At 40.1% G+C, this 16017-nt stretch overlaps 1 protein-coding gene across 9 annotated transcripts in view; it reads right to left on the bottom strand.

Annotated features, from left to right (window-relative positions):
- Window positions 1-16017, bottom strand: part of MBNL2 (muscleblind like splicing regulator 2) — a 111348-nt gene that overhangs the window by 23492 nt on the left and 71839 nt on the right. For 5 of the 9 annotated variants that reach the window (XM_027880320.1, XM_027880319.1, XM_027880322.1 and 2 more), the window contains 4 exons: window positions 11069-11233; window positions 7913-8113; window positions 6487-6750; window positions 41-94 (listed from right to left, as the gene is read on the bottom strand). In XM_027880320.1, coding sequence (XP_027736121.1) covers window positions 41-94; window positions 6487-6750; window positions 7913-8113; window positions 11069-11233 — 684 coding nt within the window. The remainder of the gene's footprint in view (window positions 1-40; window positions 95-6486; window positions 6751-7912; window positions 8114-11068; window positions 11234-16017) is intronic. The other 4 variants (XM_027880325.1, XM_027880323.1, XM_027880327.1 and 1 more) reach the window with 1 other exon arrangement.

Raw genomic sequence — 16017 nt, 5'->3', positions numbered from 1 at the left:
AAAAGCTACATGCAAAGCAAAAGGTGAAAGGTCAAAGTACCAGGTCTACAGTTGCTTCGAGAGGTCGCTTCATTGCTTTGGCAGTCGACTGAGTCTTTTAATAACAGGCAGCGAGCACATGATGGCAGTGGGCCAATGGGAGTCAAGCGAATTAACATACAGGTAAACAGCAAGCAGAGGTGCATCATGGGAACGGCATTGCATTTGTGGATAGGTGAGAAGGAAAAAAATATTCTGAATGCAATATACAACATACAAAACACTAGGCATGCACAACAACAAAAATGTCTTCTAAAGAAATGAATATTACATTTTGAATTAGTACCGAAGCAAAAATGCATCTACTATACCTTAGTTAAAAGCATATAAGAGAGTAAAATATAGATGTTTGAAATTCAGGAAAGTTGAGTAAAACAGCAGCTTGCAGACACTATTAAGCATCATATAAACACTTCAGAGAGATGCAAAAAGTTTTAAGGATACGCCTATAAGAATTCCTGATAAGTTAGTTAAGTCACATTTTAAAGTGGCAAAATCAATTTGAGAGGCTACGTTTTCAAATGCAAAGCACTAGTGAAAGTTGTAATGCATTATGAATGCTATTAACATCAGTGCTTACAAGGCAAAGGTATTTTAATTTAGAGAAATGAATCATTGAATGGATTTGGGATTCAAAATGAAAGAGGTTCTCCTTTGCCAATACAAAACAGAGTACTTCATACGTCTAGTTACACTAACTTATCATTAATTCCTTTTTTTTCCTCCTACAGCTGGGTCATTTTTGTAGATTTTTTTTCCTTGTGACTTACCACATTACATTGAGAGGGAAAAAAGTCTTTCAGAATTGAAAACATACTTTCTAAATTTTGCTACAACCTTCAGTACTAGCTTCAGGTCAGGAGCAGGGAGTAAAAATACTGCTCCAGTTCATAAGCGAGCATTAACCTAAGAGTTATGGTACTAGTCCAGCATTATTAATTTTTTAAAAGAAAGTATTTAGGCATAGTACATAGGCATATACATTTATGTACACTTTCATAATAAGATCAAACTTATGGCTGATATGATAGCATTCTGTAAAAATCTTTCTCATACAAAATATTACTTTCAAGTTTTATAATGTAAACAATTCTTACAAACATTTAGAAAGGAAAGAAAAATTTACTTTGAAATCAAAATTTTTGCTTTTGTTTTTTAAACACAAGCTGTATTTAGCTCTTTTTAGAATATATAGATTATGTCAACCTTGAAATCAGTATGTGGAAATAGGGAACAAAAGGGGGGGCGGGGGGAAAGGACAAGGCACAAAATGCCTGCATAGAGCTTGTGGTCACAAGCTTAGGTAGTGCCAACAGGGTATTTTGCAGGATAGTCCTCATTTTGCTTATTCCTTGCTCCTGTCTCTGTTGCATGAGTCTTCTTGACACCATCCCCATCTCTCCTTTGGCACTTTTCTGGATTACATACCCTGATCAACAGGATCTGCTCATCTGTCTGTGTCCAAGACCCATAACATAACATAACAAGAAACACTTGGTGCAAAATGAGTATCTGGACAGACTTCTGTCTAAGCAGGGCACCATGCAGCCAAGGTGTGATACCCGCCACTACCACGTGGGCATCATTCTGCCTGTATGGAGCACAGCCTCAGATCCACTTTGCCTCTAGCACAGACTGAAGTCTATACAGAGGTGAAGCAGTACATCTGAATTCAGCATTATGCAATGATGAAGTCCACAAATTCAAATCAACATCACTAAGACTAAAGAGTTTCAGTTAATTACATTTATTATCCAAATGCAGATCTTATCTGATCTCACTTGTTAACTGATTATCTCTTTGCTTATTATCACCTTTCTCCAATTCTCCATGCTCTTCCTAACCTCACCTTCCTACTTCGAAGCTTTTTGCTGGCACTCCCCTCAACTTCCACAGCAAGTTCAGTCTCTCAGTTTTCCCAACCCAAAGGCTTTAACTTGATCTGTTTCTAAACCTACTCATCAACCTCGTTTCCATGTAGTCTCCCACTCTTCTCATGCTTTCAAACTGCTCATTTTTCTCTCCTACAGTCATACTTTCTTTTCTTTCATCCTGATAGTAAAATGTCCTTTGCCTCTTTCTGTTCCATCAGGTTTATCTCCTTCTTAACGTTTGAACTCCTACATAACTAACAACCAAAAAAATCAATAGCTACAGGATGGAGAGAAAAAGGCTACAGAAAGGAAATAAAGATAATAATGAAAATTATCAAAGATCCAAGACATAGTATTTGTCTGCCATATGTCACGTTGGTACATTATAATGTCTCCTGGCATACAAGTAAGATCCACACAGCAGTGGCCTCCACGGATATGCAAGGAGCTCCTGACTAAATTCAAACACAAGAAGGAAAGCACACAAGAGGCAGGAGCAGGGACAGATGGCTCAGGAGGAATTGGGACACAGTCTGAACATGCAGGGATATGTTAGGAGAGTCAAAGATCACCTGGAGTTGAATCTGGCAAGAGATGTGAAAGACAACAAGAAGGGCTTCTCCAAGTGCATCAGCAACAAAAGGAAGACTAGGGAAAACGTGTTTCCACTGCTGAATGGGGCAGCAACCTGGTGACACAGCACATTGAGAAGGCTGAGGTTCTAACAATCCTTTCCACGTCTGTCTTTACTGGCAAGACTCGCCTTCAAGACAGTGGGAGACCAGTGGGAAAGTCTGAAGTGAATATTTATCCCTGGAGGAGGATGATCAGGATAGAGAACATATAAACAAGCTGGATGTACACAAATCCATAGGAACTAACAGAATGCACTAACAGATGGGTGCTGAGGGAGCTGGCCAACGTCACTGCAAAGTTACCCTTAGTTATCTTTGAAAGGTCCCACTGACTGGGCAAAGTTCCCGAAGGCTGCAAGAAAGTAAATAGTACTCCTATCTTCAAAAAGGTCAGGAAGGAAGGTCTGAGGACTCACAGGTTGGTCAACCTCCCCTTAGTCTCTGGAAGAGCAATCAAACAAATCCTCCTGAAAACCATCTGCAAACATATGAAAGCCAAGATGGTGATGAAAAGTAGTGAGCACAGATTTGTGAAGGGGAAATTGTGCTTAACCGATCTGACAGCCTTCTATGATGAGACTGGCTTGGTGGGTGAGGGGAGAGCAATGGATGTTCTTTCTCTTGACTTTAAAAAGGTTTTCAACATCATTTCATCCTCATAGACAGCCATATTTTAGTATGGGCTAAATGGGAAACAGTAGGACTCCCAGTGCCTAAGACTCAGAGGAGCGATTGATACAGAAGACAGATTTGCTGCCACATAGCAGGACCTAGAAAGTCTGGAGAAATGGGCACAGAGGAACTTCACTAAGTTCAACAAAGAGAAATACCAAGTCTCACACCTGGGGAGGAACAGCCCCCAAGCAGCAGTACACACTGTGGGCCACGAAGATTTGGCAAAAAAGACCCTCAAGACCTTGGTGGACACTAAGACAGCAATGCATCCTCACAGCAAAGGCAGCTGATGGCATACTGGCTGCAACAGGAAGAGCATCTCCAACAGGTGCTGAGAGGAGATCCTTCCCCTCTATTCAGTGCTAGTGAGGCCACATACGGAGTACTATATCCAAGTCTGGGCACCCCAGTACAAGAAAGGTATGGACACACTAGAAAACAGTCCCATAAAGGGCCCAAAAAATGATGGAGGGACTGGAGCACCTCTTACCTGGGGAAAGGCTGAGACAACAGAGATTCTTTTGGCCTGGAGAAGAGATGATACAGTGGGAAACCTCATCAATGTATACAAGCACCTGAAAACAGGGTAAAGATGGAGCAAGACTCTTCTCAGTGGTGCCCAGTGACAGGACAAGAGGCAATGGGAACAAATGTCAGTACAAGAAATTCCATTTAAACGTAAGATTTTAAATAAAGGAAGTATTTCTTTTTACTGGTAGTAGGGAGCAGGTTTTCAAGAGAAGCTGCGGAGTTTCTATCCTTGGAGGCTTCATTAAGCCAAACAGGCAGGTACTGGGCAATCTACTCTAGCTCACCCTGCTTGAGCAAGGGAAATGAGCTGGGTGATCTCCAGAGGTCCCTTCCAATACCAACTATGAATTCACATTTTCATTTAGACTGTACAGTCTTCTGTGATGTTTTATGCTCTCTGAAGCACCATATGAATATCTGGAGTTCCACAAGCACAATGACATGTAACACCCTCTTTTAATGCATCTTTACATTTAACCCATACATGTACCTCTTTTACGATGGCCTTCCCCTTTCATTTTACTTCAAATGATTGGGTCACCTGGTGTATCTGAGTGCAAATTTCTAACCCTTAGTGTACAGAAACACAGATAGTGCATGTTCTGCAAAGTTGCAGAAGGTAGAACTTATTGCTCTCCAACAGTCTTACCACTTTGCCTACAGTGCTCCAGGCCTACACACAACTCTCACCCATAAAAGTACCCTGGGCTCCCCTGGGAAGGAAAACCTCTTGGACACAATTCCAACCCGTGAGCAACATGCAAGCGAACCCTATAGGTAAGCACTTGCATTTTTCCCTTTTGCTCTCTAGATCCAACTGAGTATTCTTGGTCATTCCTGGGTGGCCTTGCAGTTATGTAAGGCCCTTTCTACCACTTTTTTTATTGTTATTGCCATTCTGGTGATTTTTCATTCACTCTATCTGATTATTTCAAGTCTATATTAACCAAAACATTGGTTGAATTGCAAAGAATCTTGTCCTTTTGCTAGCCTAAATATGACATTAGAATATTTTGTACATATTTTTCTGCAAAACGTTCCTCTCTTCTGCTGCCTTCTCCAGTGACATTAGACTGCTAACATTTCAATTCTGTTTTTCCAATGATGCTTCATCTTGCTTTGAGGCTAATGCAACTCCACTTAAGGCTTATTTGAAATCACAGAATATATATACAACCATTACTGAAGTGCAAAAAAACCCCAACAAACCACTCATCTCTCTCCTTTTTTCTTTAGTATGGTGCCTAGAAATAATACACTCTCTAAATGAACAATAAATATTGCACAACAGAAGCTAATCAGAATAAAAACCCAACCTTCTTTTCTTTAATTTCCAGATGGTATTCAATTTCTGCAAGCGCAGGAAACTTTAACTAAAAATCATCCAATTTGAAACAGACACTGTTAGAGTATTAGAGGAAGAATATTAAAACTTAAAAAAATATTATTCTGCTTGGTGGTTTATGTTCTTGCATAACTTACCCTTTATCCCTCAAAAAAGTCTGGTCTTTGCTAATTGGCTAAATACAATAGTGTTGGCTAAATACAATTGTGTTGGCTAAATACAATTGGCTAAATACAATTGTGTTTCTGGTAGGCTTTTTACCCAGAGAATAACTGTATTGTCTATAACTATTGTATGCACTGCCCACAAGTCCACAAACCACATCTGCTTAATTATTCGTCCACTGCCAGCAACGAGGACAACGATTCTTTGATTTGCTGCCAGCAGTTTTGTCTCCCAATTCAGATCTTGCATGTTTGATTTATTTAACTTTATCAGTACCTCTCTAAATTTATCGACTTTCCTGGTAGCAACTGTAAGAGGGATCCAATACTGGTAAACGGATGGGCTGACTTGTCTGACCAGTTTTAAGTAAGAGGTTAAAATAACGGAGAATAAAAGCTCTCAATCTCTTTTCTTCTGACTGTAGCTACAGTGTTTTTTCTTAATGATTCCCCTTTTAGTTTACTACTTTTAAACCCCATGATTCAAGTAACTGGCCCATGACAGTGGGAGAGGCAAGAAATCTCTCGCCATGAGATTCATCTAACCAAAGTTCAAAAAGATACAGGCAACACTTTTTCGTCTTTGGGGATACTTTGTATCTACAGAGGGCAGTTCCTTCTCATCCTCAGACAGACACTAATGGTAAGTCAGAGCAGTGTGCTCGTTTTTCCCCACTCCCTATACAGTGAGACCAAGGTGGCCAGCTATTTAACTGTCTGACTGCTAAGGCGGAGTGTGTTGAATCTCAGTGCAGGTTTCTGTTCTACTACTGACCTCTGAGGCAAATGCTCTCTTCTTCCTTTTCTTCCTTTTCTTCCAAATTTCCACATGTATATCTGTCATCAAAGAGCTAAAACAGCCTATGTGTCCCTGTTCTCCTGGCAACACTGAACCTTATCAGTTTTGTTTCTCTTTGGAAATACTAGGGGCAAATTTTACATATAATCAAGGCAGAGAACAGAAGTGGTATAGAGTGTCATTTGCTTCACTGTCTTGAATAGAAATACAGCATTAAAATAAGGGCATAAAGAAAAAAAGTGCTTCCTCCCATCAAGCAATAGTAATAGTTTTAAAAATTCTTATCTTTTACCAAAACAAAAAAATTAAAAAAAAGAAAAATTTTACGAAAAGAGGCAAAAGAGAAAAGAAAGTATAAGCAAACAGCATTAAATTCAAGCAAAATAGGCATCAATAAAAGGCAGCCATATAAGCCAGCACTTACCATCACAGTCGCAGCTGCCGCAGCTGCCTGGGCTGCCACTGCAGCCTGGTTGGCTTGGTGTTGCGCCGCTTTGATTTTGGCCTGCAAATGTGCAGGAGGGTGAAAATACTTGCATTTCTCCCTCATGCAACGACCTTTTATGTAATCCATACACACGGTTACGGTGTTGTCGTTTGTGTCAATCATTGTGCTGTCTGCTGGATGCGCAAAGCGGCAATCAGTCTCTCCACGCGCACAGTTTCCCCGCTGGAACTCCCTGCACACCTACGTGCAAAACAACACATGTTGCAGGGGTAGAGTTCCGTGCAAGGTGAAAGGGCAAGGAGAGCCCCGTGCCCCCAAAAGACAGATCTGCCGCTTTCCCTGGTTAGTTTAAGTTTTACAGCAAATCCAATTTATTAAACCCTTCATCTTCTGGTGGGAGAGGGAAATGCATCTATTTTACCCTTGTGTTCTTGGTTCCTCGAGTAGCTCTGCAGTACAGCGGCTAAATGAACTTAACATGCAACAGAAGAATTCACAAGTGCCTTTCCTTTTTCCCGTTTAGAAAACAGCTGGGAAGGATACTTACTGAAGTAACTACCCCTGCAAAACCAGTCGGAAACGACAAAATATTTTGTCCCTTTCTGACTACACTTTATATTCTTGCAGGCTGACTGGTAGGGAGGGAGTTCCTCTTGCTGAAACTCAGCGAAGATACATCAGATGCACTGTATTATATAGAGTCTATAAACAAAATTGAGAGCCTTCTTAAAAATAATTTTCAAATATGAGGAGAATTAACTTCTTTTCCTAAGAAGAAATGTGTCTACTAAAAGTAGACACTAGTGCTCAGGCTGTTGGGAAAGGGCATTCATTTCTGCAAGTCATTTGGCCTTCTTATGTACTTGGATCACAGATTCCACTGAGTCCAGCCATGCAGAGATCCGTCAGCACCCGGGACACTCTGCACATAGCTGGGGGCTCATCCCTTCCACCTGCTGCAAGGTTGGTAACATTCAACATGTCCATTTGCAGCTCAAGCATGAAGGGCTATACCACTCCCCTAACGCTGATCCATAAGGCTATAAAATTCCCTTAGTATCAGTGCAGAAAAAACAAGACAGAATTAATACTGAAAAAAATATATGCTTGTTAGATATTTCTCAAGGCATGTATACCTAAGGTATTTTGGAGGTGATGAACTTTAAGAAAGATGAAAATTCATGTTGATGTCTGTGTATTAAATTTAAGCAAATGCACTTCCTTAAAAGTAACAGTGTTTAAATACCACTAGCTGCAAGTGCAGAAATCCCACCTGGTTACAATTTTTTTACCTCTAGCAACTAAATTTAAGCCCAGATTTAAACCAGCAGCTTTTCCCTCCAGGATCTTTCACACAGCCTAACAGAGGACGTATTTCTAGTCACGGTGGTGTCTACAGTACCTCCAGTTTATCAGTCCTGAGGAGTTTCTGGGTAGCAGTTGAACTGGGGACTGAAACCGGTGGACTTCCAGGAACAATGACAGGCGGCGTGGGTAGGATCTCAGTCGGGACTAAGCCAACTCCCGGTGTTACTGGCGTTAGGTAAGGAGCAAAGCTAATAGCTGTGTTCGTTCCTATTGTGGGACCCACTGGAAATGTGGGCTGCAAAAGGAAAACACAGACCAAGATGAAAAAAAAAGGCCCTTAATCAATAGCTTACTAATTGTCTTTTGCTTGTTCTTTCTGGCACTGATTCATTTTCTTAATGAAAAAATTTCAAACAGCTGACAAAACACACAGCATACTCTCTTTTTTTAATCATGTAACACATTGGAGCAGCACACGAAGAACTGCCTTTGTAACGCTATTATTGGAAAAGAGTCTGCTGATGCAAAGGAAGTCATACTTTTAACCTGAATCACCATGGAGGTCCAGCTTACATTCCCGGCTTATTTACACATCTAAATGTAGAAATAACACAGACTTTATTGCTTTTTCTCAATACCTGTTTTCCTAGGGAAAACTGGCTATTTTTCAAAGTACCAGATTTCATAGGCAAAGCATTATTAACTATATTAAAGTCATATTTCTAATAAGAGTATACACAATGAGGTCTTTGGCATGTAACTTCCATCTGTTTGCATACTTCTGTATTTTGCCACCTCCTGCAATTATATGTTACTGTGGCTCGTACATCTAAAAAACTCACCTTTGCAAATGTTTGTGTGCTCAGCTGTCACCAGTGGCAAGCCGAATAAATACTGTAATCTCAGCTGGACACAATATTTACAAAGGGATTACTCAGGCTCTGCTAGAGTTCATCGTATGAAAAACTTTGATTGGAGGAAATGATATGGGTCTAAAAATCTTGTTTCGTGCTTTCTTACAGTGAGTCAGTGAAGTCACGACCAGAAGAAAGAACACTTGTGTGATGCTAAAATGCAGCCCTGATGAGGCAGAGTAGTGGGTTTGTTACCACCAGCTCCACAGGGGGTGGAGGCAGAACATCACCATGGTCAGATCAAACTCAGACCTGGAAAGTGTTTTAGTTCTGCAGAGCTGATGTTTACCCCAGAGAATGAAGCTATAATTATAAATGAGGAAAAATTACGCAGAAAAAAAAGGACACATCTCAGATTAGCTTTGTCAGAAATTAAGTTTCCAAATAAGCCAGCAGCTAGAAACATAACAGCAGAACACTAAGACTTCAAAACACTTTTTAACAAAGGAGGAGTGCCTTTCTCATTAAGGTGGCCTGCACAACGTATAGTATGTAGAAAATACGCAAGAGATAGCACAGTAGCAAGAAGGGTTGGATTTTTTCCTGTTTTGTTTGGGGTTTCAGTTTGTTTGGGGTTTCTTTTTCCTTTGGAACCAATTACTAAATTGTAAGTGGATGTAACTTAGTACAAAGATGCTTTGAGCATGCAGATTAACCAGGATAACCAACTGTATGGAAATGGCATCTACCAGCCCTAGAGAGTTTTAGAAGTGTATAATGCTCTGGTTTTATCAGTGATCAAAACTGCTTGATATCAAGCAACCCAGTTTATATGTCAAATGTGAGCTAAATTCTTAAGAGCGTAATAATGAACATTTATATGAAACAACGGCTCGACTATGCTGAGGATAATATGTGTTATGTGAAATATAAATAACAGCTTTGTGTTAGATATAATTTCAAGAATAAATCCACATGTCAAATGACTTCTATAGAATTTTCTTTCACTTTTTATCCATTTGGTCAAGGCTGAGTCATCTTAATCTGGCAATTTATGTGAGACAGAGAAATAAAACCTGGCATTTTTATCACAGCACTCAGTACAGAAGACATTATGTCAACGAAATTGTAAAGTTCAAATGACGAAATGGGCAAGAAGAAAACAGTATAATTTTCCACTTCAATTTTTCTTATAATACTAAGCAGTGGAATCTATTGCTTCATCAAAGCTTTTTCTGATGAAAACTCAAGCAGTAAAAACCCACAAAATATCAAAACACATTAGGCCAATATAACCAAGATAAAATTTGATGAACCTGTACCAGAAGTTCAGAGAGTCCTGACACCCAATTCCCAATCCCACTTGACAGCAGATGTTTCAAGTACAAAAACACATTTGAAAAAGGCATCTGGGGTGAGCTTCCTGTGACCAAAGACAGATGTCTTTTTCTGAGATGCTTACACTTGAGTTCTGCAGTAGCCCATGGAAAGACAAAGGCACTTAGAAAACCAAAACATCTGATCCAAATGCAGATGTCTGAAAAAAGCCAAGCGAACGGTAATTAGGGGTGCCTATGTCTTTTGATAAACTATAAGTGGACCTTGCAAGCCCAACACAGAAGTTGATGCCAACACTCCAGATGCCTCAAGTTAGAGAAAGAAATCCCACTCCAGTGGGATGCCTTACACTAGACATTTAGATTGAAAAAACCATCATTAGCAGCCATGTGTGCAAAGTTTAACTCAGATTATGTGCCAAACCATGCTTTGGAAGTCTGCTACAGTGAGAAGCCTAACTCCAAGGGCAGCCCAGAGTAACTGATGCTGCTCATGCATGCAAGACTCTAGATCTGCACCACCTTCTGGATTAGAAGTGACCCAGGCACCAGGAGCATCGTCTTGAGACAAAACCACTGACTTTGTGAAGTGCATGCACCACCAATTCTCTGTTTATCCCAGGACACTTCAGACTTCACAAGAGTAAGAATATGCTATCCAGAATGACATTAACCCTTGTTCCTGGTATTGGTATTTCCTGAGAAACTTGGCGTTCCTACTCAAATGATTTACTAGCAAATTACTGTTGTTATTCAAATTTTCCCCTCCAGAAGGATTATAGGGAAAAGCCTTGCAAACCTGTCATGAACTGAATGAAGTGGGAAAAGAGGAAAAAATTGCAAATCATTCTGGAATAAAAGAAAAATAAACCAAATCTACAGCAACAGTCCATTTTATCTTCAAATGTAAATATAAATGAACATATTTCTAGCATCTTGGCAATTCCTTAAGTTGACAGACAGGGACTATTTTTATTGCTACTAGTTTAGAGAACTTTTGCAGGTATTTATAGTCTTCAACTTTACTTACCATTAACACCATCAGAGAAATACACTTACCACTGGCTGTAGTGGTGTCCCTGGAAACATGAACTGCATTTGCTGGGCAAGCATTGCTGCTGCAGTTTTTTGCTGGATTAAGTTGTTCCTGCCATTGATTTCCAGTTGAGTTTTTAAATGTGTTGGTGGATGAAGGTACTTGCAATTCTCCCTCGTACAACGACCCTGGAAAAAGAAGTCACATTAATCAGCCTGCTACTTTTGATGATAGATTAATGCCTGTGAGCAAAATATGATACTATAAACTAAGCAAGAACTAATTACACACAAGGTGTGTCCTGGGAACTGTACTGTAGCGGACTGGGAGGAGCTGATGGCCTTGAGCTCTGCCTCATCCCACTACTTCTGATTGATCATTTAGGCTATTAGCCACAGGAAAAAAAAAAACAAAAACAACCCACAAACCAAAACAGAAAGTCTTTGAATCAGCATTTTCATTGTTAAGTACAGATGCCATACAATTAATACTCTGAGAATTATCCAGACTACCTCAACTGCCTCTCATAGCATCTTCGTTAGAGTATCTGGAGTTACTGTGACATAAAAGTTTTTTTATAAATAACATTACATTATGAATAACAAATCGAAACCTTCTTTAAGAGTAATTCAGCTTTTAAATATATCATATTAAAAATAATTGTGTGTTCATGGCAGTAAGGATCTAAAGTGGCCACTCTGCTTGTGTTCTCTCATACATTCCTCCTTATTCCAGTTCACTGCCTTCTAGCCTCCTGTTTTTATTACATCAGCACAACTTTGAACTATTTCCATTCAAGTATAAAAGAACAGAAGTAAAGCTGGTACTTTTCCAAACTAAATTTAGAAGCAGTGTATGGAGCTAAATCTGAAGGTACAGAGCAAAAGGAGAGCTCCCGATCAACATGAAAGCAGGAATTTTTAGACACGTAATGAGGTAATAAAAGACAACAAAAACATAGGTGGGCTGTCATCTCTGAGGTGGCTTGTGTTGGAGATGTAGAGCTCTACAATCCGTGCGTGCTGACCACAAACGTAGGTAGGGTGGCAGAAGATGCACTGTTACATTTTCCCCCAGAAAGGGAAATTGTAGGGTGCATCAGGAGGTTGTGCAGCTGCAGGGTAGGATGTGCTGAGATCAGAAGCTCCTTGATGACAAGGCTCACAAACAGTCACAGAATTTTAAGAGCTGTAACCAGAGGGCCTTAGAGCGTTAGTCAAACTGCGTTTGATACACTCAACATATATAAGGTAAGTTTCCAAATTGAGATGTTTTTAAGAACAGCTTCTCAAACTTTCAGTTCACTGGTATTAGGGCTTTACTATCCGTAGCAAAGCAGGAATATCCTGCTATAGCCAAAAAAGCATCAAGATGCCTATGCAAGAACATCATACAGTACAGACATATACTGACTCCGTGTATGCATGCCCACACACAGAGAGCTACAAAACCTTCAACAGGGTTTGAATGACCCAAAACAACTGTGTTAATGTTACACTTTTTACTTAGACACCTAAACACTGCTGATTCTGCCTCTAGTCTGCTATAAGGATGTGATAACTAACTGTACAGGAATGAGTTAAACACGTTCGGGAAGGTTTGAGGCTGACAGGAATGCAAACAGCTATTTCCACACTATTTAATTATTGAGAACAGCCCTTTCCTGAACTGCCCCTGACCACTGCTTGGGAGTATACTAAACAGAAGAGGCCAGAAAGCATCAAGAAAGCTAAAAATTTAAGAAAAAACAGTGGTCTCAATGTTCCGGAACAATGGTCTCAGTGCTGTTTTAAAATAGTAGTATAGATGCAGCCACTTTCAGGACATCATGCCTTTCCTTCTGTTGAGCAAATCACTAATGCTACCTGGTTTAATGAAGTACACAAAAGGAACATTATTTTGTCAGCTGGCATGAGCAGAACCAGAAATAGTCATGATTTGACAGTCACAAAAGAAGGCTGGCTCTTTCATTTGAAGGGGACAAGGCCTTCGCCTTCATAATGTTAAACTGGGGAAGGCTCAGCGCTGGCAATGACCATGTCCTTTTGTGTTGGCTGATGAGGCTAACTGATTTAGACATTTTTAACTGAGATCTATTCTACCTTAATCTATTCTGTATATGAATGGTTCATACAGCAAATTTAAAAATTAAACCAGCAAAATCACATCAAACTACAGTACCCGATGGAAATACCTACCTATCAAAACTAAAATACTCCTTAATTGAAGATTGAGAACAACTCTCCACATGGTGGCTTCTGAAGTACCTCAAACCTGAGAAGTGCTCCCAGTCTCACCTCTGAAAGCATACAACTACTGTATACCATCACTTCAAGCTCTGCAGAGTGACTCACAGTGCACAAAAGATTGGTTATTTCTGAAAACTTTCAAAATAATCCAACCATACAAAAATGTAGTGTCCTCTCTAACCTTATTCAAGTCTGTGCCTCGTTTACTAGCTTTTTGAGATCCCAGTTAGCAATGAACGTACGTACTATAAAAGAGCTGTGTGGTCCCGCTATGCTGCTATAGAAAGCCCTCTAAACAGATCAAGCCTTGTTGAAATTAAATGACCCAAAATAAACTGCAGTGGAATGAGCACTGAAAATAGTGAGGAGACTAATCCAGCCCTCACTATCAAAATTAAATAAATTCTGAGACCAGCTTTTACTTTTTGGACCTACAATGGTAGCAGGAAAATGCCTATAAGGGTTTTCATTCCTTTTTTCCCAAATGCTTCAGGTCCCAACTACTAATCACTGCACAAAAAATACTCAAACTTGTAGTATCATTTCAATCAAATGGGACTCTGATTTTTTTTCTGTTTATTAAAAAGTCAAATATGAAGTCCAATGGACATGACAGCACATATCAACCAAAGAGCAGAACTGTACACAACACACAAGCATATTCAACACATTGGCTGGGTCAACATCAATAAGAGTCCACTTCGGATTATTGCAAAAAACTACTATGCTAGCAGGCCCCATGATCACAGAGACAAAGCTGAGTACTTTAACTTTAGGGTGCATCAGTATCAAGCCTCTGGAGAGAGGCTTGGTTCATCACAGCTCTTAAAACCACTGAAGTTTAAGAGCTGCTCCGCAGACATTCAGTCCCTCCGGCGCACAACGGCACAAATTCAGCAGCATGAGGCAGGTGGCAGGGAAAAATAATTGCTTCTTACAACTTTTAACCTGCTCCCAGATATGAGTCAGAGTCCTGCAACTGAGGGCACAGACAGATTGGTTTAAAACTGTGTCCCTAGAAACTCCTGTCACCCATGAAGCGAAGGTTATCAACAAGCACATCATAAGCGGTTGTGCACTTCCCATGGGAGTTCATGCAAAAAATTCACTTTCAGTGAGCTGTCTCCTTATCTGCAATGGATAGCAACAATGAACAGACATCAGAATAAATTCCCAGCAGTCTGTTATTCCCCTCATCCTGGAAGGATGGTACCTGGAACTCTGACCTTTCATTTCTCCGCCTTTGTCCTCTACAGCTAGCCTAGCCTAACGCATAGCACCACATTTCAGTTGGGTAATGGAAAGTTTTAGCAAAAATACTAGTTTTCTACTGCTAATTATCCAGACTGGGAACATGCTGTGGCTTGCATTGGGCTGTGCCACAGGCTTCATTCCAGTGAAGCACTGGGAGAGGGAAAGGGTTCATCAAGCATCTGGGAACTCAAAGGATTTCAGTGCCCATTACTCAGGCATGGCAAGGAGAAGCTCTGCTTCTGCAGGGTAGTGGTCTTGGGGGCTGCTACCTGACTGGCTTAATTTCAAAAACACATCCCTTAACAAGCCATGTTACACCACTAACTTTTTTTTTTTTTTTAATTGGTAAGTTTTTCTATTAAGAACAATAGGCAGTTTGTCTCAGATCAATGGTACAACACAGCCTACAGACTAGAGTATATTAAAAAGCTAGGTATGTGCTTAGAATTTTAAAACAAGCAAACTGAGGTAAGTTCAGAAGTAACACCCCATAACTTTGCATATTAACATACTAAGAACCCATTTCCTGTCTACGAGTTGTACAGCCACGTCTCTGCCTTGAATGTTTTATAAATACACAGCTTTCTTCAGTATTTTACCATTGCTCTAATAGTAGCAACAATAATAATAATTCATCCAGGCTTGGGAATTCCTTATGCATAATAATGAGTTAGCTTTTACTTACTAAAATTACCTTTATTTTTCATACAAATGTTTGAATAGGAAAAGAAAAAGGCAAAACAATGTTTCTTTTATCTCTTAAGCCAAGACTCAATTAAAACATCCATAATGATTTCACTCAGGTACTGATTCAAGGCAATATATTGATGCTTTTAGTGAGCAATAATAGAGCATGCCTCCCCTACCTCACAGCATAACCTAACATCTGACAGGACATCCTATCACCTTTAAAAGTCATCTGATGAGAAGCAGAAACAGGGAGGCCTGCTGCCTTGCAGACGTTTGTCTCTTGTTCCGAACCTCACTCCCCAGGGTGCTTCCAGCTCCCTTTACCCACCTTGGTTCTCCACAAACTCCCAGCTTCCTACTGTACCCCACCTCCATCCTTCCTTTTCCCCCAGAACACCCTCCCACCCCTCCTAAATATAGACCAGGAAACAACTCATACGATAAATATAACTTGCTCGAGACTCGCATGTCCTGAAGAGCCAGCCAAGACATGAACGCGGCTGGCAGACCACACTTGGGAGCGGCATAGTGCCCACTCCAGCCTTTTCCTTAATAGGGTAGTACTTTGGATCTCTCTCTTGTACCCAGACACTGACTTTTGCATAACCAGTAGGAACTTTAAGATATGTCTTTGAGATGTCTGCTTCTAGCAACTTTGCTTGAAACTGGCTAGGATGTTCAAGAGTTATTAGGGTGAGAGGATGATGCTGGCAAAAATATGGATAGTGCAATTATGCAAAAACTGTTTCCTTAAGAAAACAAGCTAAAACTAACAAATG

The sequence above is a fragment of the Empidonax traillii genome, unplaced genomic scaffold, assembly GCF_003031625.1.
Source record: "Empidonax traillii isolate 1590-97213 ecotype Southwest subspecies unplaced genomic scaffold, ASM303162v1 scaffold68:size1967880, whole genome shotgun sequence".
Classification (NCBI taxonomy): domain Eukaryota; kingdom Metazoa; phylum Chordata; class Aves; order Passeriformes; family Tyrannidae; genus Empidonax; species Empidonax traillii.
Note: the sequence above shows the minus strand (reverse complement) of the source record. Positions and strands in the feature narration are given on the sequence as shown.